The sequence below is a fragment of the Conger conger genome, chromosome 4 (genome assembly GCF_963514075.1).
Source record: "Conger conger chromosome 4, fConCon1.1, whole genome shotgun sequence".
Taxonomy (NCBI): Eukaryota; Metazoa; Chordata; class Actinopteri; order Anguilliformes; family Congridae; genus Conger; species Conger conger.
In genome coordinates this window covers 29,649,385-29,673,920 of record NC_083763.1, presented here as the reverse complement: position 1 = coordinate 29,673,920, position 24,536 = coordinate 29,649,385, and the positions used below count along the sequence as shown (strand labels likewise).

Genomic DNA, 24,536 nt, shown 5'->3' with positions numbered 1-24,536 from the left:
TCTGAAACACTGACAGGGAAGTAATCTGATGAATGAACACAGATTTTATTAAGTTGAACCTCAATATTTTGCTCACAGATTTGTTCTCCAGGCTCATTACAGGGAATTGCAGACAAGCTTGTCATTTTGTAAGGGTCAGCAGTCTGCAGGATGACATGTTCAGCTCCTGAATAGAAGACATCCCTCTCAGGACTCTCAGTGGTCTTAATGGGAGTGCGAGTGATTACGCTTGAATGAATCTGACCTTGGCTTATTGTTAGCTCTGGGTACTTGGTGGCTGGGTAGGAACATACAACATGAGCCAACGACCTGATATCCTCACTTGTCATAGAGGCAAGATCAATTAGCTGGAATGAGAAACCTGAAGTTTCAGCTGCGCAGGCTCGAGTCATGCCAGAAATGACAAAACCTGGACTGACATGGTCTACTGTCCCCTCTGCTGATCTGTAGGTTATAATTCTCATACTGCTAGTGTATTTGGCAGCTTTCAGTGCAAGAACTATTTCACGGAAAAGCTCACAGCAGTCGACCAGGTGATCCAGGACCATTTCTGTTTTCAAATGGCTGAGATCTTGAATACCACATATGAACAAAATCTCTTTGAAACTCCTGTTGCCATCAGGAACACTTAATTCCGTAAAAAATTCTCTGACTTTGGAGGACGATAGTTTTCCCCATTCCTTGAACCGGACAAAAGTAGAACTTGAGTGAAGATACTGCTGTAGCAATTCACCAACCCCTAACTGATCAGCAAAAACTAAAGATGTTGGTTTGTGGAAGAGGCTGGCATCCTCAGAAGTGGCATGCTGCTCATTGTGAAAGAAGAACTCTTTTGCAACACGAGAACCCCCTCCCAATAATGTGATCTTCACATGTATTAGTTCAACCAACACATGACCCTCTTTGTCTGTGAAACAGCCACATACTTCAATTCCATCAGATGTCTCTCTTGCTGTTCTCAGATATATGACCATTTCATTCTGCAGGGGGCCAGACACTGTGACACAGCCTATACCAGATGGGAACCCAGGCATTGATGCAAATCTATTCCCAGCTACAACAGCCGTCATCTGCAGAAAGTGATGCAGTACTACTGGGTGAACATAGTAGTCATGCAGCTGCCTCATCATTTCATCTGGAACCCTGAAGGTTGAAATAGCCTCCTTGAACTCCTCGCCATAGTACACGTCTCCCAGCTGTCGGAAGACTGAACCATACTGAAATCCGGCCTGAGAAAGGGCAGTGTAAGCCTGCTCTGCCGTCATAAGTGATTGGCATCTTTTGAAGACAAAATCCAAGGAGATGTTCCTTTCTTCAGGAGCCACTGATCCATTTGTCCATTCAATGGCACCAGAGGCATAGGTAGCTGACTGAGAATGTATTTTAAATTCTGCTGTTTTCTCTGATGGTTCAAGCTGTACTTTCATTTGGGGGGAGTTCTCACTGAGTATGAATGGATTTTGGAAACTGAGGCAGAGCTGCAGTGAGCTAAGAGGCATATTTGACTTCATACTGGCTATGAAGGATGCTAGAGCCAATTCAACATACAAAGCACCAGGGACAAGAGCAACACCATTGTTTTTGTGTTCACTCATGTACTTTGTTGGATCTGAGGAAAGATTACAGGTGAACTCTGTGCTGCTCTGTTTTGTAGGCCTTATAACTGGGTGAAGGGTACAAGATGTTGTCTCATTGCCCTGCCTTACTGATTCAAAGTACACCTCCTTCTTTACACAATCAAATTGATACCTCGGGATGGGTCTTGGTGGTGCCTCATGTCCTTTGTAGAGGCGTTCCCAGTTTACATTCACCCCCATCTCAAAGAGCTTAGACACAGCAGTGAACAGTGTCTCATGATCTTTATCTGGCTGTACAGAAGGGAACACAGAGATGTCATTCCCCAATGTCTCCATGATGTTCCTCTGTAGGGCCCGTCTTGGACCTATCTCTAGAAAGACTATGTTCTTCTTGTTATTGGCTGCTGATCTCAATGCTTGTTCAAATGCAACAGGCTCACGGATATTCCTGGCCCAATATCTCCCTGAGCTAAAATCCCCTTGAGAACACATCTCTCCAGTCACAGTTGAAAACAGTTCTGCCTCCATTTCATTCTCTTGCAAGGATCCTATGCTGCTCTGTATTTGGTCCAGGATGGGATCCATCATATGACTATGGTAAGCAGCAGGGACATCTAAAATGTGGAGAAACAAACTGTTCTTGAAGGAGGTCTTCAACTTATGGTGAAGAGAGTCAACTGCATCTGCCTCACCTGATAGTGTACAAGACTGAGGGCTGTTGAAGGCAGCTAAGCAGACCTTCCCTGAGTAAGCAGGCAGAAGCGTTACGATTTCCGATACCGCTATCTTACTGACAACAAGCATCTTCCCCCCTGTGACCTTGCTCTGCAACATACTGCGGAAATGGATCACCTTTACTGCATCCTCAAGAGACAGCAGACCAGAGCAATGGGCAGCGGCAACCTCTCCTACAGAGTGCCCCAGAACGGCATCAGGTCTAATACCCCAGTGTTTTAGAAGGCTGAAAATGGCAACCTGGATAGCAAAGAGAAGGGGTTGGGCAACATCTGGTTTTGAATAATCATCATTTTCCAGTTCTTGCAAAATGTTAGTGCTTTTGTAATTCAGGAACAAGTTTGCAACCTCCTTCATCTTTTCAATGAAAATGGGCTCTTTCAACAATTCCTCACACATGCCTCTGTAGATCACAACATTTCCACAGAACACAAACACTGACTTTAAGCCTGATTTTATTGGCACAATGCTTTTGGTTAGTGCTAATCTGAGTTGCTCCTGTAAGTCGCTGAGAGAGGATGTCAGAAACGCTTTTCTGTATTTGTGCTTTAGGTGGCTTCTCCGACATGATGATGTATATGCCAGAGATTTTAAATCAACTGCATTGTTTGTGGCCAGTTCTTGATGAGTGTCAGCAATTGTCATTCCAATTGACTTTTCAGAGGCTGCAGACAACACAAACAGTTTTGTTGCATCCTGACTGCAGGATCTAGAACTGTCCATCTGCCTATACTCTCTGACAATGGCATGTGCATTGGTCCCTCCAAACCCAAAGTTATTGATACCTGCAGCCCTTCCTGATGGGCCTGTCTTTTCCCACTTTTCTACTCTAGTGGGAATTTTCAGATTCAAAGATTTAGCATCAATACTGGCATTGTCCTCAGAGTAGGATAGTGAGGGAACAATGGTTTCATGGTGCATCATCAGAAGCACCTTGATGAGTCCTGCCATTCCAGCTGCAGATTCAGTGTGTCCAATGTTACCTTTCACAGAGCCGATGCAGAGTGCATCTCCTGGATGTCTGGCTTCAGCAACAGCTCTAGAGATGCTACCTGCTTCTGTCGGATCCCCTACAGGGGTTCCAGTCCCATGAGCCTCTATGTACTGGATATGTGATGGATCAAACCCAGCAGAGTAAATTCTGTGGAGCAGCTCCTCCTGCTGGGCCATAGATGGCCTGGTGATTGGAGTGACAGAGCGGCCATCTTGATTGACAGCAGTTTTGCTTATGATGCCCCACACATGATCAAAGTCCTGTAGAGCCTGTCCAGGACAATACAGGAAAGACTTTCATGAGGTCACACAGGAACAATACAGGAAAGACTTCCATGAGGTCATACAGGAATTTGATAGTGGTGCCACCACAGGCTCCTTTAATAGAGGCATGTGGATGTTTATGATCACAAGAGAATCCCACAAAGCCAATAGAAAAAAAAGAAATCTCAAATTTTCTAATGTACAGTAAGTCTATAATTATGAGTCTGTAACACATAATTACCCTTAGGTGATTATGAATTCTAAATTGTTGCTGATGTATCCAATTCAGTTACAACACTTCTAAAAGTAATTTGCTAAATCTGCTGACTGCACTATAACTCAAAAGTTATTATTTCTGCCAAAATGAATTCAAAAGAGGCGGAAGTTGTTTATCTTTAAGGTTTCCTGACAAATGCTAGATAGATAGATAGATAGATAGATAGATCTTTATTCTTAATGCACTTTTCCAAAATAAATTACAAAGTGCTTTACAGAAACAAGCATAAAATCAGGATAAAATGAAGCACACCATTTTAAGATCAATTTAAAATACCAATAAAATGCTGTAAATAAAAGTATCAGAAGTGGCAATAATAATACTAATAATAATAATAATGATAATAATAATAATAATAATACTAATAATAATAATAATAATAATAATAATAATAATAATAATAATAACACCAAATAAAAACATATAAAACAAGCCAGGGAAAATGCTGCTGTATTAAAGAGATGCACGTTGAAAAAAGTGGGTTTTCAACAGTTTTTTTAAATGCGTTAAGGGGGGTTATTAGTACAGTAATATAACTGCACATTACAAATTTTATTTCATTACATTTAGTACATTTTTTTAGGCTCTTGTCAAATGCACATGTGTGTATGTGTGTTGGGGCCTGATTATTGTGTCCATAGAGGACTTTTTATTTTGGACCCAGTCATTGTGCTTTGAGTACATACACTGCCATTCTCCCATTTTGCATCCTGTACTATTGCAGTATATTTTCTTTCACTCTATAATCTCTTGATAGGTTGAGACATCTACATCCCATTTTATTGCTGCATTCATATGTCTATAAAAATATAAACTGCAACGTAATAAAACTGAACAGAATGGTAATGGCAGATTGTTAAAAAGACTGTCCACTAGCAAGAATAGCAGTTTAGATGCTTATCAGCCTCTTAGGGTAATAAAACTCCAGCTTCCCCCTGGAAATGCCTTACCTTTTTCAGAGGTTTGAGCAGGACAATCCCACAGCCTTCCCCTCTTCCATAGCCATCTGCTTTGTTGGAGAAAGGTTTGCTGGAGCCATCAGGTGAGATCATTTTGGCCTTGCTAAGAGCGACAAAGACCCGTGGCTCAAGGATGCAGCTGACTCCACCGCAAACAGCCATCTCACAGTCTCCTACAGAAAGCAAGAAGAATAATTCTATAACCAAAATGTCTTGAACTGCAGTCACATTATTTCAAAAATATCCAGAAAGTTTAGTGTTGATTTTTTATATTTTAATTCAATAAATTGTTAACTGAACAAGAATTCAATCAAGGTACTGATTTGCTGTTGTCATTAAAGATCCCATATGTCCTGGTCAAATTCACACAAAAATAGCTCTCCATAGTCATCCACATAATCAAGTCTAAACAAGATACACATCTACACATGACACCAATGCTTGCAGAGATAATCATAATAAAGGGACAAGACTCTACTGCTTGTTTCAATATGTACTATACAAGTCAAACCTGAGCTCAAATAGTATTTGTTTTGGATTTAAATACTTTTTTGCATTCGATTAAGCTTACCTGGTGTATTGTAAGAAGTGAAAAAATCCCAAAAGTGTAAGCCCTGTCCATTTACACCATAGAATGATATTTTAATCCAAACAAGTACTATTTGAACCTGATATAAGTAACAGAGAGATCAATTAAACGAAGAAAAATGTTAAAAAATAAAAAACTGTAAATAACATGCAACCTTACCTTGTCTAACTGCATGGGCAGCATAGTGAAGAGCCACTAGAGAGGATGAGCAGGCGCTGTCGATAGCCAATGAGGGGCCAGTGAAGTTGAAGGCGTAGGAGATCCTGTTGGCAGCTATGCTCATGGCTGTTCCTGTGCCGTTGTAGTGGGTAATGGTGGTTGGGCTGTTGTTCAGAAGTGTCTCATAGTCCCTGTTCATGAGTCCTAAAATCAGGATTTTAATTGTACAATTCAAAAGTATGCTGCGAAGCATGGCTTCACTGGACCATGAAAACATTAAATGTACTTAAAAGTTGGCTATGGGGCTGGCAATCTTAAACAGCTCCATTCAGACAATGATGGCCACCATTACGTTTCCCTGACCAATGTATGCCCCTGAAGGAAAATCTATTTTTATCTCACTGAAAAATGAATAGTTTGTACCAATTAAAACCCCAGTTCTGGTTCCACTGGCCTTCTCCATGGGTATCCCAGCATTCTCCAGGGCTCTGTAGGTGCACTCCAGCAGGAGCTTCTGCTGGGGATCCATGAAGTCAATTTTTAGGTGAGCAAGGGTATTGGGACACGCCACTGACAGGTGTTTCTTGTTGCCCAGATGTGTCCTGTTAGATTGAGTGTTTAAGTAAGACATATATCTGAATGTCTACTCTCAGTTTTAGCCTTGGGTTTTGCCAGTGAAGATGCATTTGTGTTAGAAAAGATGAACCAACATGAAGACCAGAGAGCTGTCTTTGGGAGAAAAGCAAGCCATTTTGAAGCTTGGAAAAAAAAGCTAATCCATTGCACAAGCATTGCGGATAACTTGGAATATCCTGAAAAAGAAAGAAACTGCTGGCATACTGAACAACAGACATGGAAGAGGTCGGCCAAGGAAAACAGCAGCTGTTGATGACAAACCCATTGTGAGAGCTGTGAAAAACCCCCAAAAGATCAGTCAGTGACATCACAAAGAATAAATCAGGGCAGGGGTTCAGATATCTCAATCAACTGTTTGAAGAAGACTGAGAGAGCAGCAATATAGCTGAACCCGAAGATACAAACCACTCATCAGTAGTAGGAATCAGAAGGCGAGATTACAATTTTCAAAGAAGTACAGAGATGAGCCACAAACGTTTTATGGACTGATGAGACCAAGATTAACCTATTACCAAAGTGATGGAAAGGCCAAAGTGTGGAAAAAGAAGAGATCATGAGCCATCTGTGAAGCATGGTGGAGGAAGTGTCAGGACTTGGGCTTGCATGGCTGCTTCTGAAGTGGGCACAATATCTTTATTGATGATGTAACTCATGATGGTAGCAGGATGAATTCAGAAGTCTATAAAAACATTCTGTCTGCCAACTTACAGAGAAATGCATCCAAACTAATTGGAAGGAACTTCATCATGCAGCAAGACAATGACCAAAAATATACTGCCAATACAACAAAGGACAAAAATCGGAAGGTTTGGCCAAGTCAATCACCGTACCTTAACCCAATTGAGCATGCATTCCATCCTCCAACAACTGAAATAGGCTGCAGCAGGGGTGGTTCTTGGATTTTTTTACTGGGGTGGCCAAGGGTTGTCTGGGGGTGGCCATCATATCTCCTGGCTTCACGCAAATCATTTTTGGGGTTATTTTTGTGTTTTATTGTTTCATGTGCAAAAGTCTATGAAGCATTACTAGTCTAAGTACTAAGACTAAACATAAATTAATAGGCTATAGTGTTATACATGAGATATTGTTATCATAACACAATTACATATTTATGGACCAAGAAGAAAAACAAATTGTTTGGTCATATTTAAGGGCATTAAAGTCATGGACTGTATTCGGCAGAACAAACTACATGGTGTAGAGCAATCCCTGCCATGGCACATCAACATAATACAAATATTTACAGACTTGTTTCAATCTGAGAAGAATAATACCATGAAGTGACTGGACAAGTAAGTAACTGAAGTGACTGGATTTGTAACATGCATCAGAGCTGGTGATAATGTAATTTTGAACAAAGAATGTGTATTATCATCATGATGTACCTGAGATTTATTACAATTGTAGGAGGGAGGCAAAGAGTGACTCTGCCATTTGTGAGGAGCCTGTGAGCTGGGGGTTCTGGAGGAAGCCAAAGTGTGACTCTGCCATTTGTGAGGTGGGGGTTCTGATGTGTGTCAAAAGGGACAAAGGACAATGCTGTTTGTAGTACCTTTTGACGAGTTCCAGACCAGTGACGCCAAGAAGATATATCTTATGACCCCACACCTGGTCACTTCCAGGGGGAAAGACTCCGGGCAGTACCACAGTGCCGTCCTTTGGGCACTGCTGTCATTACCCCAGGGACTACTCTCTTGGATGAAAACCTCAAAACTGTTGTTGAGATGGTCAATAGACCCGGTAAAATATTGTAAACATTGCCCATGTGATCCTGGTTGTATTGCATTATGCCCAGTGTTGTAATAACAGGAATTACATGTAAAATGGATACACAGGAGGGAGGTTTCATGATAACTGCACCAAAACAAAACATTAGGATAATCTGTTTGGTATGGATGTGATCCAGTAAAATCAAGGAATCAGATGAGATACATTTCATACCAAATGGAATAATAAACCATAGTTTCAATCACTCAAGGGAAAACCTACACGTCCTCTCTTGGTAATCATCTAATTTTCCCTACGCAACAACCCCCAACGGTGGGGGTCTAAATTCCAGATTCGACAACCCCACCAGGCTAATTTATGGCACTGCCGCCTGGATCAAACACATGATTTGGCATAAAAGCCAGGGAGACAAGCCTATCAGGGAAGATCGCACTCGACTTCCCACACTGTGCATACTTTGTATATGTGTGTAGCGAAAGCAGGCTGGGTAAGACTATTTCACTCTATTCTTTTTATCTTCAATTTGTCTATTCGTAATTGACTGTGTGATTCTAAGCTAACTGCCTACCCGTCTGCGAATAAATTATTTTGTTTGTAACTTGCATGATCTCCATGACTCTAATTCATCTTGTACCTTTTCAGCCTAAATTACAACTGAATATTGAGGGGGACAATGAGGACCAAAGACTGACCGATCGGGAGTCCCTTGGTACAGGTGATAGTTCTAAGCTGTGAGGCCAGCAAGTTTCTGCCAACGTAAAGGGTCGGCTAGGCACGGCTCTTGTGATTTGACGCGAAGGGAACCCCTGGGCGTTACGGCGCTGGTTCCTGTCAAATTATCTCTAAGGAGCCCAGTTAATGCTACGCCGACCTGGGCTCGCAACTATCATGACAGTGTTGCATGTATTGTGTTGACTGGACCCTCAGCCTCAGCCACCGAACTGAGATATTCAGCAATAATGTTAATCGCGAGAACATATATTGAGTAATGGTGGCGCAGGTACGAGTCGAGTGTAATCACTCCCGAGGTTCGCGTAAATTTCAAACCCAAATTTCTAAATTATATATCTTAAATGGAGTCAGATAAACGAGTGGAACGAGAGTAACCACTAAGCTTTCAAAGACGGCCCCGTTTACGAACGGAGAATATTAGGAATTTTACTGATCTGTTTCAGGCCAGTTGTAAGCGGGATATGGGGCAGGTCAATCCATATCCGACCCGTGGCAACAGACCCAGTATATTCCTAAACATAATTGTGCTCTGTCCGTGTGCGGAGTTTGATAATTAAAATCTTTCATTTACTTCCAAACAGCCAGGAAAGAACACGTCATCCCTTCACCTCCAGCTATTCCCTCATTGGACTAGCTGTGCAGGTTCTACACAATAAATAAGGCTCTGACCTATAACTAAGCCTTTTCAAGAATTTGCGGTCATGGATGTCGAACAAATGAGCTTAATATGATTAAAAGGATTAATGAAATTAATTAAAATGATGATAATACACATTGTTGCTTTTTCCAAAATAACATTCTCACCAGCTCTGATGCATGTTACAAATCCAGTCACTTCAGTGAAACAATTTAAAACAATAGACAGGTCAGACACAGGGATGTCACAATGTGACATGAGAAGAATGTTTACATGTAACAGACCTATATGAAATATAGAAACTATATGGAAACTATATGAATGGATTGTTGTCTTGCATCAATCAACGTGTCCTTCAGCCTGTTTTGGACGCCTCTCCTGGATCGCCACCCGACTCCGACTCAGCCCTGCCCTACTGTGCCTAGCCTTCGTGGATTGATTATTCCACTGTTTGACCTGTGCATGGACTTGATTTCGTACTTGCTTTGTGTTTAGGCTGCTATTAAATTCCCCCGTGGGGAGTTTACCCTATTTACTGGTCCGTGTCTGCATTGGGTCCACCCGCCAAGCCTGGGGTGTCAGAAAAACAGGTTCCACAATTATTCCACAATTATAGCTCAGTTTCATGTCTTGTCTTTGTGAAATTGTTTGCCTCCTGTTCGTCAGTGCATCGTTTGAGCGTCATTGTCAAGCCATTTGTCTACCCGTTACGATCCAAGCCTGTTTATTGACCATTGTTTATTGACTTCTGTTTTGTTGCCCATCGCCTGCCTGTACCACGAATTTTCCTGCTGTTTTTGTGCTTTTGCCCCGCGGAGCAGACTTCGGTCTTGGCTCTTGCACTGTCATTGACCCTGAGCCTGCCTACCATCCGCCTGTACTTCTGCCCTGCTGACAGCTTTCCTGGCTACCGGACTTTGCCTATATAGATATTGCTGATTTAGCTAGTAGTACAGAAGGAGCCATATTATATTAAAGGAACACAGGATTCAAGTAATTTATTTCTTGTTGTGACTCACGTTCGTTAGCTAGCTAGTAGCTAGTCCTCAATTTAGTCAGCTAACGTTAGCTAACGTCAGCTAGCGAACTAGTTTGATGTTATTTAAGGATTACATTTAAATGATATTTCAACCGTAACATTACCATTCAACATATTCAATATTTCAACCTGTCACACAGACAAGAGCAAAATGAAGTACAGTGGCTTACAAACTGCACCACATAAGCTTGCAAGCTGTGCTGTCACGTGTTGGTGATTCAGTCTTTTTACCGCACATTTGGTAGTCTTGCAAGCGGAAAAGACAGTGTCTTCCTAGAAACAGATTGACTGATAAAACAGCAAATCAGATTGGTGCTCCTGACAGGTGCACTTTTGAAACACATTTGGAAGGGAAACGGGAAGGTGGTGTCTTGGTAAAAACAATATCTTGGTAACGTAATAGCCAACTGACTATGTGCGGGGTGGCCAATCAGATTTTAGGGGTGGCACTGGCACCCCAGCCACCCCTTTAGAATCGCCCTTGGGCTGCAGTGAAAGCATTACAAAAGAAGAATTCAGGTTTGGAGATGTCAATGGGTCACAGGCTTGATGCAGTTATTGCAAGCAAGGGATACAATACCAAATATTAAGTGTTATTTACTTTCATTTGCTGAAATACTTTTGCTCACCTAAAAATGTGCTATGTTCTAAGTAGTTTAACACATCTAGATGTAAATACCAGGAAATAAAAGCTTCTCTCATGTTCATTTTTTTATCTCAACCCAAAATATATTCAGTGTATTGCAAAAAAAAAAAAAGGAATTGGCCTTGCTGTTCCAATACTTTTTGAGGGGACTGTATTCATAAAACAATAATGAAACATTTATTTCCATCAGAAAATCTCCAAGAGCACACTGGACAATTGAAGATAACTTGGAGAATTATGTTTTTGGTTGTTCCAGTTGCATGAATTTCATAAATATGTGTTGCAAAATATTCAGGTAAATGTAGGAAACATGTAGCTTACCCATCAATTAGGGCTGCTTTGGCAGTCTGTGTTTTCCCAGCTTTTCTGTCATCTGAATCATACCAGAATGCTGGGTCAAACCGGTCATCTGGAATTTGCACTGCACAGTTCTTTCCCTCCAACAGAATCTTCCAGAAATTGTGAAGTCCTTCACCTGACATATAGAGGTAATGTTTACTTCCACTGTACATTCATTTTCTATGCCATTAAAGAAAGCAATTAGTTTAAAAAAATCACATAATTAGGCAATTCATTCACATAAAATTTGCATTTCAAAAAACATTCTTGACTAAGCAACTTAAAATTAAAATAAAAGGTTTCCTGCAAAATGAACTATTATGCTGTTAGTCTGCTCACATATACTGAAACCAGTGCTAAAAATAGAAAAATGTTTACATTTAGATTCATATTCAGAGAACTTTATTTTCCCCAAGGGTAGAAACAACAACAAACAAACAATACGACACATTTGTACAACAAAAAAAACCAAAGGTGCCGGTTACCACTATTTATTACGTTTACTTACTATGTAGCTCTAATATGGTGGTGTTGGTGTATTTCATAAGAGCAAGAAATAAACTCAATAAGTGCTTTAACGTTTTCATAAATATTTATTTTAGTTCTTTCTAACCAAGCCAGTCAATTGATAGTAAACCACTGAGAAATCAAATCACAGCAATAGCTGAACTTTTTAAAAATCAGATTTTTGTATTATCTCTTTTTTGAACATACATTAGAGTTACCTGTAGGATATTGTATATACTATACAGTATAATATCTGTACAGTACAGTACACTGAACATAATAAGAGAAATAAATACAGTGCAAGTACAGTGAAATAAATCTCTACAATTTTCCCCAAAAATTTACAACTTTTTGAAAGGCAGACACCTCACCTCCAGGGAAATTGCAACCAATGCCCACGACAGCAATCTCTTCATCTGAGTCTGCCATGTTCAGCCTTCTCTCCTTTGCAAAATGAAAGTGTGAAAATCATATCTTACACAACCCAAAGCAGGAATGAACCAAAATACATGAAGTGGACATTCAAAAATGGAAGAAAAGATTAATTTAAATAATATAAATAAAAACAATGTATATAAAAGCATCCATAACGATACATGCTGATATGATACTGTTTAATGTTCCTACTCCATGCTTCCTTCCTACAGTTCAACAAAAAGTATATTATGAGCTTAAAAGAAACTCTAATCTGAACACCTGCACCTGGTTTTACACAATGAAGCTGCTGTGGGCCTGTGGTAATACTCCATGTGATGTTCCATGTTATAATTCAATTTTATTTTAACTCACCAAATTCTGACGAAAATTATGGTACTTCCATTGCCAAGCTATTGGAGTTTCATGTGTTTCAAGCTTTTCAAAACATTTTATAGAATCTTTTAAGCTTATATAAATCTGGGGTGGTGCCGATGGGCATGTATAAAGTTCAAATGATAAATGTGACTTCCAGTTAATTTATTATTGCTAAACTCTCAGTGAAATCAAAACAAAATTATGACTAAAACAGAACTTTGTCCCCAGGACACGGGCACAGGACCGCACAAGATTACGAAAGGTTGCATATTCACATACTGTGATGGGAATGTGGAAACTGTAATGACATTTATTCATAGTTGCATCCAACTTCCTCATACGTCAGGTCATTGAGGTAACCAGTTACCAGTTAACTCCTAATTGATAAGATGATAAGATAAGGTGATAAGATAATTTGAGTGTTGGATTTATCTCATTCTATTTCCTTGTAGTTTTGAGGTTAAAGGGATTTAAATAGGAAAAGGTGAGGTGTTGGTTAATGTGTTTTTACTCTGGATAGCTTTTACAGCCTGTAATCAAGAAGATGTACTTTAATAAAATGTGTGTACCAAAATAATAATAAAAATTGAATTAAAGCAGCGGCGGCACGGATGGTGCAGTGGGTAGCACTGCCGCCTCACAGCAAGGAGGTCCTGGGTTCGAATCCCCGTCGGCCGGGGCCTCTCTGTGGATGTTCTCCCCGTGTCTGCGTGGGTTTCCTCCGGGTACTCCGGTTTCCTCCCACAGTCCAAAGACATGCAGGTTAGGCTGATTGGAGAGTCTAAATTGGCCGTAGGTATGAGTGTGTGAGTGAATGGTGTATGTGCCCTGTGATGGACTGGCGACCTGTCCAGGGTGTATTCCTGCCTTTCGCCCAATGTATGCTGGGATAGGCTCCAGCCCCCCTGCGACCCTGTTCAGGATAAGTGGGTTCAGATAATGGATGGATGGATGGATGGAATTAAAGCAGCTGTAGAACAAGACAGTTTGTGCGAGTGAATCATTTGGCTCTGGCCCATCTGCTTAAAGTCACACAAGTCTGCAGAAATCAGTAATTATTTGGATGTGCCAAGCATTTAGAAACCTACATTTTATGACAACAAAGGTTGAGTGTGTTTTTTGAAAATACTCATTTATTTTAAGTACACATACATTGGGCAGAATTATTGGCACCATTGATATATATGCTCAAAAAATGCTGCAAACTAAAAGAGAATACAGTTATTGACATAAGCTTTGTTTTCCAAGATGTGTAAAGTAGTGTGCTTTATTAATGATTCAATGGAATCAACCAAAGGCTTACATTTTTCAAATAAAAAATGTATTTCAGCAAAAACCTGTCACACTCTGCTTTCTGTGCCATGTTTCAGGGTGCTTCTGACTATCCTTAATATTACCGGGTGTATTCTATCCATAGTTTTTACACTATCTTACTTGATCACGTCTTTATCTATGCTTCTACATTATCCCTGCGCTGTTTTGTGTTGCATGCATTTCTGCTGTTCCCTTACTGTCTCTGCCGTTTCAGATATCATTCTTAGTTTTTCCCTTGTACAGTACTAACCATTATTAATCAAACTAACCTTAGACCAGAGTAGATATTAACCAACTAATGAATTAACATGCCCGTCATTATTCTCACCTGCCACTGCTCCGCCATTCCTCATTACTAACACTTGTTAACCGACTAACATTAGATCAGCGTAGATACTAACAAATTAACCAATTAACCACTAATCATATCTCGTTCAGTATCCACTCCCATTTCCTACCTGTTTCCAGTGTGATTCCCTTTGCATGCTGATCACTTTCATCTGCACCTTGTTTCCGCTTAATCAATGACCGTGATTCTAAGCAGCTGTTCACTATGCTACTTAAGCTCTGTTCTTTCCAGCACTCATTGCGAAATCGTCCCTCTTGTGCCTAGATACTTTTGAGCATTATCCCTTGCCTTGCCTTGCCTTGCCTTGCCTTGCCTTGCCTTGCCTTGCCTTGCCTTGCCTTGCCTTGCCTTGCCTGTTTACAACTTTTCTTCGTCCCACGACTACTTCTGTCTGCCACGCTCTGAACCCTGTCTGTTTGACCACCACTTCTGCCTGCCACTTATTGTACCCAGCCTCCGCTACCTGCCTTCTGTTCGACCGGGCTAGTCAAAACCCCTGCCTGACTTCTACTACCCCGTCCTTCAGCCTGTTTTGGACGCCTCTCCTGGATCGCCACCCGACTACGACTCAGCCTTGCCCTACTGTGCCTAGCCTTCGCGGATTGATTATTCTACTGTGTGACCTGTGCATGGACTTGATTTTGAACTTGCTTTGTGTTTAGGCTGCTATTAAATTCTCCCGTGGGGAGTTTACCCTATTCACTGGTCCATGTCTGCATTGGGTCCACCCGCCAAGCCTGGGGCGTCAGAAAAAAAGGTTCCACAATTATTGGCATCCATGGTTTAATACTTTGTGCAAACATCTCTTTTCTCATAATTTGTGATAAAGCTAGAGAACACATTTTGAGGGATGTTTGACCATTCCCCATGTAGAACTTTTCAGAATTAATATTCTTGGGCTTGTAGACTTTTCAATCCAGACCACAGGTTTTTGATGGGATCTACAGTAAGTCTGAGACTGAGATGGCCACTGTAGAACATGAATGTTGTTTTTACTGAACCATTTCTGTGTGGATTTCAATTTATTTTTGGATTCAATGTCCTGCTGGACAATCTACCTATGATCAAGTGTCAGGTTTCGAACCCTTCCATGTGTTAATCACCACAAACTTTGTTGCCTGTGATATTCCCGTCTGCTCGTGTCTGACTATGGCCTGACTGACCTGTTGTGATTTGAATAAATTGAATAAATACATTCTATTGGATACCTCCCTGTTCGCGATTGTTCTGTCAGGGCTCAGCACCAAGGAACCAATGTGGCCAAGGATGGAACCAGCGAACCCGACACCCAGGAAACTCTCTGCGTCCAGGGACAGAGATTGGGCATGCGTGAATCAGGGATCCGGTCCCTCAGCCAAGCTCACGAGACTCTGCATGTCTGGATAACAAACTTCACTGACTCCCTGGCGGGAGCCCAAGCTGCCCACTCCCCAAGGGGCACCAGTTCCAAAGCTGCCCGACGTCACCTTGAGCCTCATCTGCCACCTGTTCTGGATACGGCATGGAGTCGTGATTGAGAAGTGCAGATGCGGCGAGGGGGAGGTGCCAGGCATCCTGAAGTAGCGGAATGGAGGGGACTTGCTGCCTGTTAAGGGATCAGCACCAAAGTTTTAAATTTGATGCGAGCCATAACAGTCAGCCAGTGGAGGTCGCTGAGCAGGGGGCTGACTAGAATGTCTGGGGATATTGAATACCAGAGGGGCTGCGGCATTCTGGATCAGTTGTAGGGGTCTGATGGCAGATGCTGGAAGGCCAGCCAGCAGAGAATTGCAATAGTCCAAGTGGGACAGGACCATTGCTTGTATGAGGAGATGAGTGGAGTAGGTGGTGAGAAAGGGTCGGGTTGTCCCGATGCTGTACAGGAAGAACCTGCATGCCTGGGTCACTGATTGCGATGTTCTCAGTGAAGGACAGCCTGTTGTCCATCACCACTTGCACTTGTATCTTGCACTGGGGGATGAGGTCACTGTGGTATCCCTTAGTGAAATGGAAAAATCTGAAGCAGGAGAGGTTAGAGCAGGGATGAAGATTACCTTGGTCTCACTTGGGTTGGGCTTTGGATGGTGTTTGCCCAGCCAGCTCTGGATGTCTCTCAGGCAAGCAGAGATACGGGCTGAAACCTGTGTTTCAGATGGTGGGAATGAGATGAAGAGTTGGGTATTGTCTGCAAAGCAGCGGTAGGGGATAGACCATGTGCATTGATAACAGGGAGCTTCTTGGCATCAAACTCGCCTTTGAGGAATGGCGGCATCCATTGGAAGGCTTGTTCGTCCCATTCATCGTCTGGACTGATCATCATAACCTGGATCTGAAGTCGGCTAAGAGACTCAATCCTCAGACTCAAGCCTGCTGGTCCCTATTTTTCAATCTATTCATTTTCACCCATGTATTGTCCTGGTTCAAATAATGTCAAGCCTGAAAGAATGTCAAGCCTTTCCTGGCTACACTAAAATTGTGTTTCTCAAGTTGCCTTTGTCTAACATTATATTTTGTCTAAAAATCAAAAACCATTCAATGTGACACAATAATAGCATAAATCAGGAAGGGAACAAATACTTTTTCTTGGCACTGTATCTAAGTTACTACATATGTGATTCTCTACCCTACATACAGATACCTTCCATTCCATGTTTTCCATCGTCTATTATACATTTTAATCACGTCCATACATAATTGAGTATTGCATCTTTAGCTTCCTCATTATTTGTATATATACAGTATATACACATCCCATCACCAACACATGTAATCTACATACATTTTCTTCCTGGATACACACATATTAATTAGTCTCTATCACTGCGTTCTGAGCACAAACCTGTCATGGGGAGACCTGACCCAGAGGCATGTAGGGTGCTGTGGCAGTTTAGACCATCTGTCCACATTCTGGCTTCCCAAAGAGATACAGTAGGTATTTGTCGCGATTATCTTATTCCTCATGGAATGTACAGGTAGCAGTTGAAATTGTACTTCCCTCTAGGGTCTTTCAGCGAACTTATCCCTGGTTATGGGTATGCACTTTGTTGTACGTCGCTCTGGATAAGAGCGTCTGCCAAATGCCAATAATGTAATGTAATGAATGGTTGCAGGCCTTTCCCAGGCTCTGGAAGCACACCGCTGGCATACTGGCATCAGTTCGCCAGAATGGATCCATTTTCATCCTGTATTGTTGCCTCATTGGTTGAAATGCCAGAGGGTTTTATAGCTTCTGATGCTACTGTCGCCAGTGGTGTGCCACTAGTGGTTGCTGTCCGGAGATGCCCTCATGGCAATACAATTTCAACATAATATTGTAAATAATAAAACAAATGAAATGGCTTGGACAAAAACAATGGGACCCCTGACCTAATATGTCGTTGCACAACCTTTAGAGGCAAACACTGCAATCAAACATATTCTGTAGACTTCTGCACCTGTTAACAGGTATTGTGGCCCACTCTTCCTGAGCACTACTCCAGCTGTCTCGGGTTTGATGGTGCCTTCTCCAGACTGCAAGTTTAATCTCTTTCCATAGATGTTCGATAGGATTTAGATCATGATTCACTGAAGGCCACTTCAGAATAGTTCAATGTTTTCTTCTTAGAAAATGTCCCTCCGTGAATTTTTCATGATAGAGAAAATACTCTCTACTACATGACAGATGAAAAGTTATTGAATATAGATTTGCACGTAAATCTATTTACGAGATCGCAAACAACCTGGAAGGCGAACTCGATCACCCAATATACCGTGTATATATTACAACTTTTAATTGCACTGCGGTTTTGTGCTAAAATTTTCAAAGCAGTGCTCGACCTACAGAGAAGAGAGTGATTATACTAGGCATACTCATTTATTTCATATTTCATAGTTACTTCTTAAATGACTCTCACTCTGCTACTTCATCGGCTCAGGTGTCCACTACTGAGTCCACTCTCTAAACCGCCTGGGATACCAGCCAGAACTGATGAGTCCTTCCCAAGAATGTATTTGACCATTTTCATGGACTCTGATAAAAAGGCTGGAGGCGGTCCACTTCCTATCAAACAATGTTAGTTTGGCTTCAACAGCGGCGTAGAATTGTAGCTGATCATTTGGGCTTCAAACGTTAACACAAAATTTAATTTTAACGTTACTTGATCGAATATGGCTTGCTATAGTTATCTATGGGTAGCTAACTAGCTAGCTATTAGGCTACTTTAGTTCTCTCTGGTTTTGCTGGATTCCCTCCGATAGCTAATTGCTCAATACTTTTTTCCATTTTCACAAAATAAAATATAACTAGGCTACCGTAGGTTACTGGTCAATACCTTATTTTACAGTATAGCCTGCAGTCAATGATCGTAACCGATGAGATAACACATCCATGGTTACGGTAAAATTTTGCTACGGTAAAACGTCAACCATTGCAGCAAAGCACTTAACAGTTTACCTAAGAAAAACGTCTAAGGGTTTATATGCAACACCCTCAGGTAATTCCCTTAGCTAAAGGGAAACACTTAAGGTGTTTTATGCAACTGGACACAGGGCCTATTTTTATTCTATTTTATTTTTTACATTTATCGTAATGCCGCAACATGCAAATGTACGAACAAACCGCTTACCTAGCCAAACACTGCTTACCTAGCCAAACTAAACATCCTAATACACAAGTCAATATCACAAATAAAGACAACAATTAAGGTTTACAGGGAGGTAGGGAGGGACAGGGAGAGGTGCAGCTTGTACAGGTGCGTCTTCAGTTTGCGCTTGAAGATGGCAAAGATTGTACTGTTCCACCACCGTGTTTGTTCCACCACTGTGGAAGTTCGGAGAGGGGGAGGCGCCAAGCAGCCTGTGGAGGCCGAACGAAGAGGTCTGGCAAGGGTGATGATTTTTAGGCGGTAAGCTGGGGCTGACCCCTTAACTGCTTGGAAGGCTAGCACCAATGTTTTGATGCGAGCCATGACAGGCAGCCAGTGGAGGGAAGTAAACAGTGGGGGTGACATGCGAGTGATTGGGAAGGTTCAAGACCAGACAAGCTGCTGCATTCTGGATAAGTTGGAGGGGTCTGATGGTGGACACTGGGAGGCCAGCCAAGAGGGAGTTGCAGTAGGCCAGGCAGGACAAAACCATCGCTTGGACCAGGATCTGGGTCGAGTAGGGGGTGAGAAAGGGGCGGATTCTCCGGATGTTTTATAGGAAGAACCTGCATGACCGGGTAACCGCCGCAATGTTCTCGGAGAGGGACAGTCTGCTGTCCATCACCACACCGAGGTTCCTTGCACAGGATGATAGCGTCAGTGAGGTATCCCCTAGAGAATTGGAGAGATCCAGATGGGGAGAGGTAATAGTAGGAATTAATCTAATTTCAGTCTTACCTGGGTTGAGCTTTACATGGTGTTTGTCAATCCAGCTCTGGATGTCACTCAGGCAAGCAGAGATACGGGCTGAAACCTGTGTATCAGATGGTGGGAATGAGATGAAGAGTTGGGTATTGTCTGCATAGCAGTGGTAGGGGATAGACCATGTGCACTGATAACAGGGACAAGGGAACGAGTGTAAAGAGATGCGGGCCTAGGACTGAGCCCTGGGGAACTCCTGTGGCAAGGGGCTGAGGTGTCGATACTGTACCAGCCCAGGCAACCTGGAAGGAGCAACCAGACAGGACTCACTCCTGTTCAGGGCTGTGCCACAGATCCCCGTTGCTGACAGGGAGGACAGGAGGATGGAGTGAACCACAGTGTCAAAGGCAGCAGAGGGATCTAGAAGAATGAGGACAGAGGAGAGGGAGGCTGCTCGTGCGGATTGGAGTGATTCACTGACGGATAGGAGTGCTGTCTCTGTAGAGTGGCCAGATCTGAAGCCAGACTGATGGGAGTCTAGCAGGTTGTTCTAGGAAAATAAAGAAGCAGCTCGTTCTATTGTTTTAGATAGAAAAGGAAGAAGAGATACCAGGCGGTAGTTCTGGATGGTGGAGGGATCCAGGGTAGGCTTTTTTAGCAGAGGAGTGATGTGGGCCCTCTTGGAGGATGATGGAAAACAGCCAGAAGACAGGGAGGAATTGACAAGGGAGGTGAATGGGAGAATGTCAGGTGTGGTACTCTGGAGGAGAGAAGAGGGGATAGGGTCAAGGGCACAGGTTGTAGGGCGGTGGGGGAGCAAGAGTTGAGAAACATCAGAGTTGGTGGTTGCAAAGGTTCTGCGGATGTCTGTGACCTTCTCAAGGAGGACCGAGGTGGAGGAGGTGGTGTGCTGAGGAGAGAGGAAAAAATAGAGAACAGTTTCTGGGGGTTAGAAGTTTGCATTCCTCTGGTTGGTCAGGTTTCTGTACAAATAACCTATACTGTGCTAAGGGTCTATTCTGTGTGCATCCCTCGAATGGGTGTTTTGCTGCTTGACTCTTTGTCTTATTCATGCAAGCTTGTGTGGATGGCAGGGAGGTCTTCCAGAACAGAGCCAAGCCATGACTTGTATTGCCTAAAATTATTAAGAAGGATTCTAACTTTAACAACACTGGCTCAATTTCTTTTATTCTGAAATGATGAAGGGTATCTGCAAACTAAATGGGAATAATGATGGCCTATATTTATAAGTGAATCTTTTCTGGATAACAATAAGGAACATATATTTTATGTTTACTTGTGTCTGAAAATAAACCTTTTTCAGTTAGACTTAAAAATAATTGTATATTTGCTGAAATCATCATTTTGACTTCCTCAGGGTGTATGTCCAACGCAAAATTTCTTTTTTTGTAATAAATTACTTGGGAGCACAATATAGTGTGTCACTATCTTTTTCTTTTTATGATTGCTCTCCGTTAGGCTGCACCTCGCTACAGTTTTGGGTGTGTGTCCTCCCTCCTTATCCATGATATTTTCAGAAACAAAAATAGCAAACATACTATAAAAATTATTGATGAATGTAATTTATTTTTTAATAATACCCTTGAAAGTGTGAAGATTAATGTTACATGCATTCTTATTTGCTTAATAGTTTGATTCCTGGCAGCACGGATGGTGCAGTGAGTAGCACTGCCACCTTATAGCAAGGAGGTCCTGGGTTCGAATCCCTGTCGGCCGGGGCCTCTCTGTGCGGAGTACTCTGGTTTCCTCCCACAGTCCAAAGACATGCTGGTCAGGCTGATTGGAGAGTCTAAATTGCCCATAGGTATGAGTGTGTGAGTGAATGGTGTGTGTGCCCTGCGATGTCCAGGGTGTATTCTTGCCTTTCGCCCAATGTATGCTGGGATAGGCTCCAGCCCCCCTGCAACCCTGGATAAGTGGGTTAGGATAATGAATGAATGATGAGTTTCATTCCTGAGTTTTTTTTTTTTAATCGATAGCTGAAACTGTATACTTTCAGTATAAGTAGAGTTGTCTGCAAAATGAATTTTATGTTATATTCTGAAAATTTCCTTGATTTTCTAAATGATCAATCAATTTGAATTACACTTGTAAGTATATTTCAGTGAACTGTTTTTTTGGGGGGTTTGCTGTAATTTGTTTTTAAGTTTAAAAGTAAAAGTAACTTTTAACTTACTACTATCCAATCATCAATTCAATGCTTTATACAACTAAACAGATTTTCCTAATACTGCATTCCACTTCCCTTTTCTACTAGTATTTCCAAAGGGACTTATGTATTATGTTTGGAAACATTTGAAAAATATAGTGCAAATTATTACATCAATATGATGTATTAAAAAATTTCTTAAACTGGTCGTCTTTTTTGTATCGTTTAATTAAATTATTGCGCATAGAAGGTGTTCTCTGTGTATTGAAGGACATACAAGTTTTACTATTAAACATCAGGAGATTTTGCAAGTCCCAGGTAACACATGTGGCCCTCGATTGATTGCAGTATAAACTGTACATAACATTTCAGCATTTTAGCAAGTGCTCCTATCCATAGCAACAATCTTTTTGACCATACACACCACTGTGTTCAGTGTTAAAATTAATGTTATATGCACTCCTGTCTGTTTGATTGTTTTCTTTTTGTTTGTCTTCTGTTTTAATTTACCTTTTAAATGTATTATGCTGATTAATATGCATGGAAATGTTTAGTAAATCATGAAATATTATGTGTTTGTAGGCATTTAATAAACTTTTTAAAATGGGACTTTCATTTAAATATGCAATGATTGTACAGGCCAGTATGCTAAAGATTCAGTAGTAATTATATTACTACTACTACTACTACTACTACTACTAATAATAATAATAATAATAATAATAATAATAAAAAAAATAATCATCATCATCATCATCATAATAATAATAATAATAATAATAATAATAATAATAATAATAATAATAATCAATAATAACAATAATAATCTGTGTACATAGCGTAATGAATCTTCATTTCCAATGGGGTTTTTTGGTTCAGACAAACCCCTAATATTTCATATGTCCATGTAGTCCGATGTGAAACTCAAACAACACTAGTTTATAGTTCCATCCAACTTCCTCCTACTGCTTCAGTGTCAATGTAAACTATTCAAGCTTAATTATTAGGATGAGTGTTGGACTTCCTTGTAGTTTTGAGGTCAGGGGAGTTGTTGGTTAATGTTTTTTAATGCTTTGCGTCAGGACGTGGCACCGTTTTCCTCATAACTGAAACGTTCATAGAATTCATAGAAGCACCGAGAAAATGATCTTGACCTATGCATTGACAAGGCTTCCAACATACAATGTATTAATACCTGCTATGGGTACTGTAACTATGGTGGTCTACTTAAAACAACATATACCACTGTGCAGGCTGCTGAGGATTTAATTAAATATTATCTTTGAATCAACAATTTTCATTTTCAACGGGGCCTCCATCGGAAAATGTCAATAACAACCATAGCACATGAAAACCCGCTTTTAGGAAAAGGCACTTGTCTGTTTAAAAGTAGGACGTGTTCTAATTGGGTGAGAAACTGTAAAACACTTTTAAATGTTTGTAGAAGAGGGGGAAAAAAACTCTTATGAAAATACTAATATTTTCACTCATCTTTTTAATAAAAACTACCAAACAGATTTTTATGAGATTTCTGGATTAATTGGAATAGCACGTTTGCCTTACCAAAATATAATGTATATTGGTCCCGGAATGGTGAAACGACAAGGCTGGCGATTTTCGCATTTTGTACAATTATTAAACTGTAAGTAACTACTGGAGCTTTGTATTTGTAGCATGTTATGTTGATTGGAATAGCTGATGACATTAGTATATAGTTGCATCCAACTTCCTCATACTACTTCAGGTCATTGAGGTAAACAGTTAATTCTTAATTAATAAGATGAGTGTTGGTTTTTTTAAGGGGAATTTTGCAGCATTTTTGTCTTTCTACTTCCTTGTAGGTTTGAGGTAACCAAGGCAGTTGTTGGTTAATTTTTAACGCTTTGCATCAACGTGCCACCACCATGTCAGGAGGTTATTTCCTCATAACTGAAACATTCATCGGATATTATCCCTTACTTATAATATGTTCAATTATTCCACTCTTTTTCACTGTAAGTAACTACTGGAGCTTTGTATTTGTAGCCTCTGTTATGTTGAGCTCAGAGCTAATTAGACACAAAATCTACACATCTGCGCATCTATGACACAGTGTGTCTAGTTGTCTAATAATAAAAATAAAAACAATAATGATAATAATCATCATCATCATCATCATCATAATCATTATCATAATAATACAAGGCATTACATGTGAATTTCCTAATAGGGTATTCAGCTTTGGCTAAATTCCTAATATCTCATATCCATCTGGTCCCCTGTATTATAAGCATTTCTGGTGCTTATTAAAAATGTTGTAAGTTAAATTTGTGTTTAAAAGTAATGCTGTGACATTAGTGCATGATCATCAGGAGAATTAAAGCGCTGACAAAACCCATATTATTATGGTAAGGTGAATTCAGAATTGGCATATTGTCGCATTGGCCGTTAAACAATAAGATATTGCACTACTGTACATTTTTTTCAGGACAGAAGGAGAGAAAATGAAGCAATGGAAAATGTTTGTTTTGCCTTCTTATTTCATTTGTCCTTTCATTTCATTTGGCATCATGCACATAGCCTGAGAAACAGTGTACAAATAACTTCATAATCACATTGGGCCTGTTTGGACTTTGTCTAAAAATGGTGTCACTGTCCAAATACTTATGGACTGCACATAATATGGTTTTCATTCTGATCCTGTTATGATTGAGAACATATATCAGTAAACACCCAGACCTACCTCTGTCTGGTGCCCAGGAGTGAGATGGCCTCACATCCATCATGACTTCCAGGGAGACTAGCAGAGCAA

The 24,536-nt window shown here is 40.9% G+C and overlaps 1 protein-coding gene across 1 annotated transcript in view; it reads right to left on the bottom strand.

Moving 5' to 3' along the window:
- LOC133126584 (uncharacterized) overlaps nucleotides 1-12,246 on the bottom strand; it is a 30,161-nt gene extending 17,915 nt beyond the window's left edge. The window contains 6 exon segments of the mRNA XM_061238928.1: nucleotides 1-3,575; nucleotides 4,797-4,978; nucleotides 5,554-5,757; nucleotides 5,977-6,155; nucleotides 11,293-11,446; nucleotides 12,189-12,246. Coding sequence (XP_061094912.1) covers nucleotides 1-3,575; nucleotides 4,797-4,978; nucleotides 5,554-5,757; nucleotides 5,977-6,155; nucleotides 11,293-11,446; nucleotides 12,189-12,246 — 4,352 coding nt within the window.
- Between the last annotated feature and the right edge of the window lie 12,290 nt (nucleotides 12,247-24,536).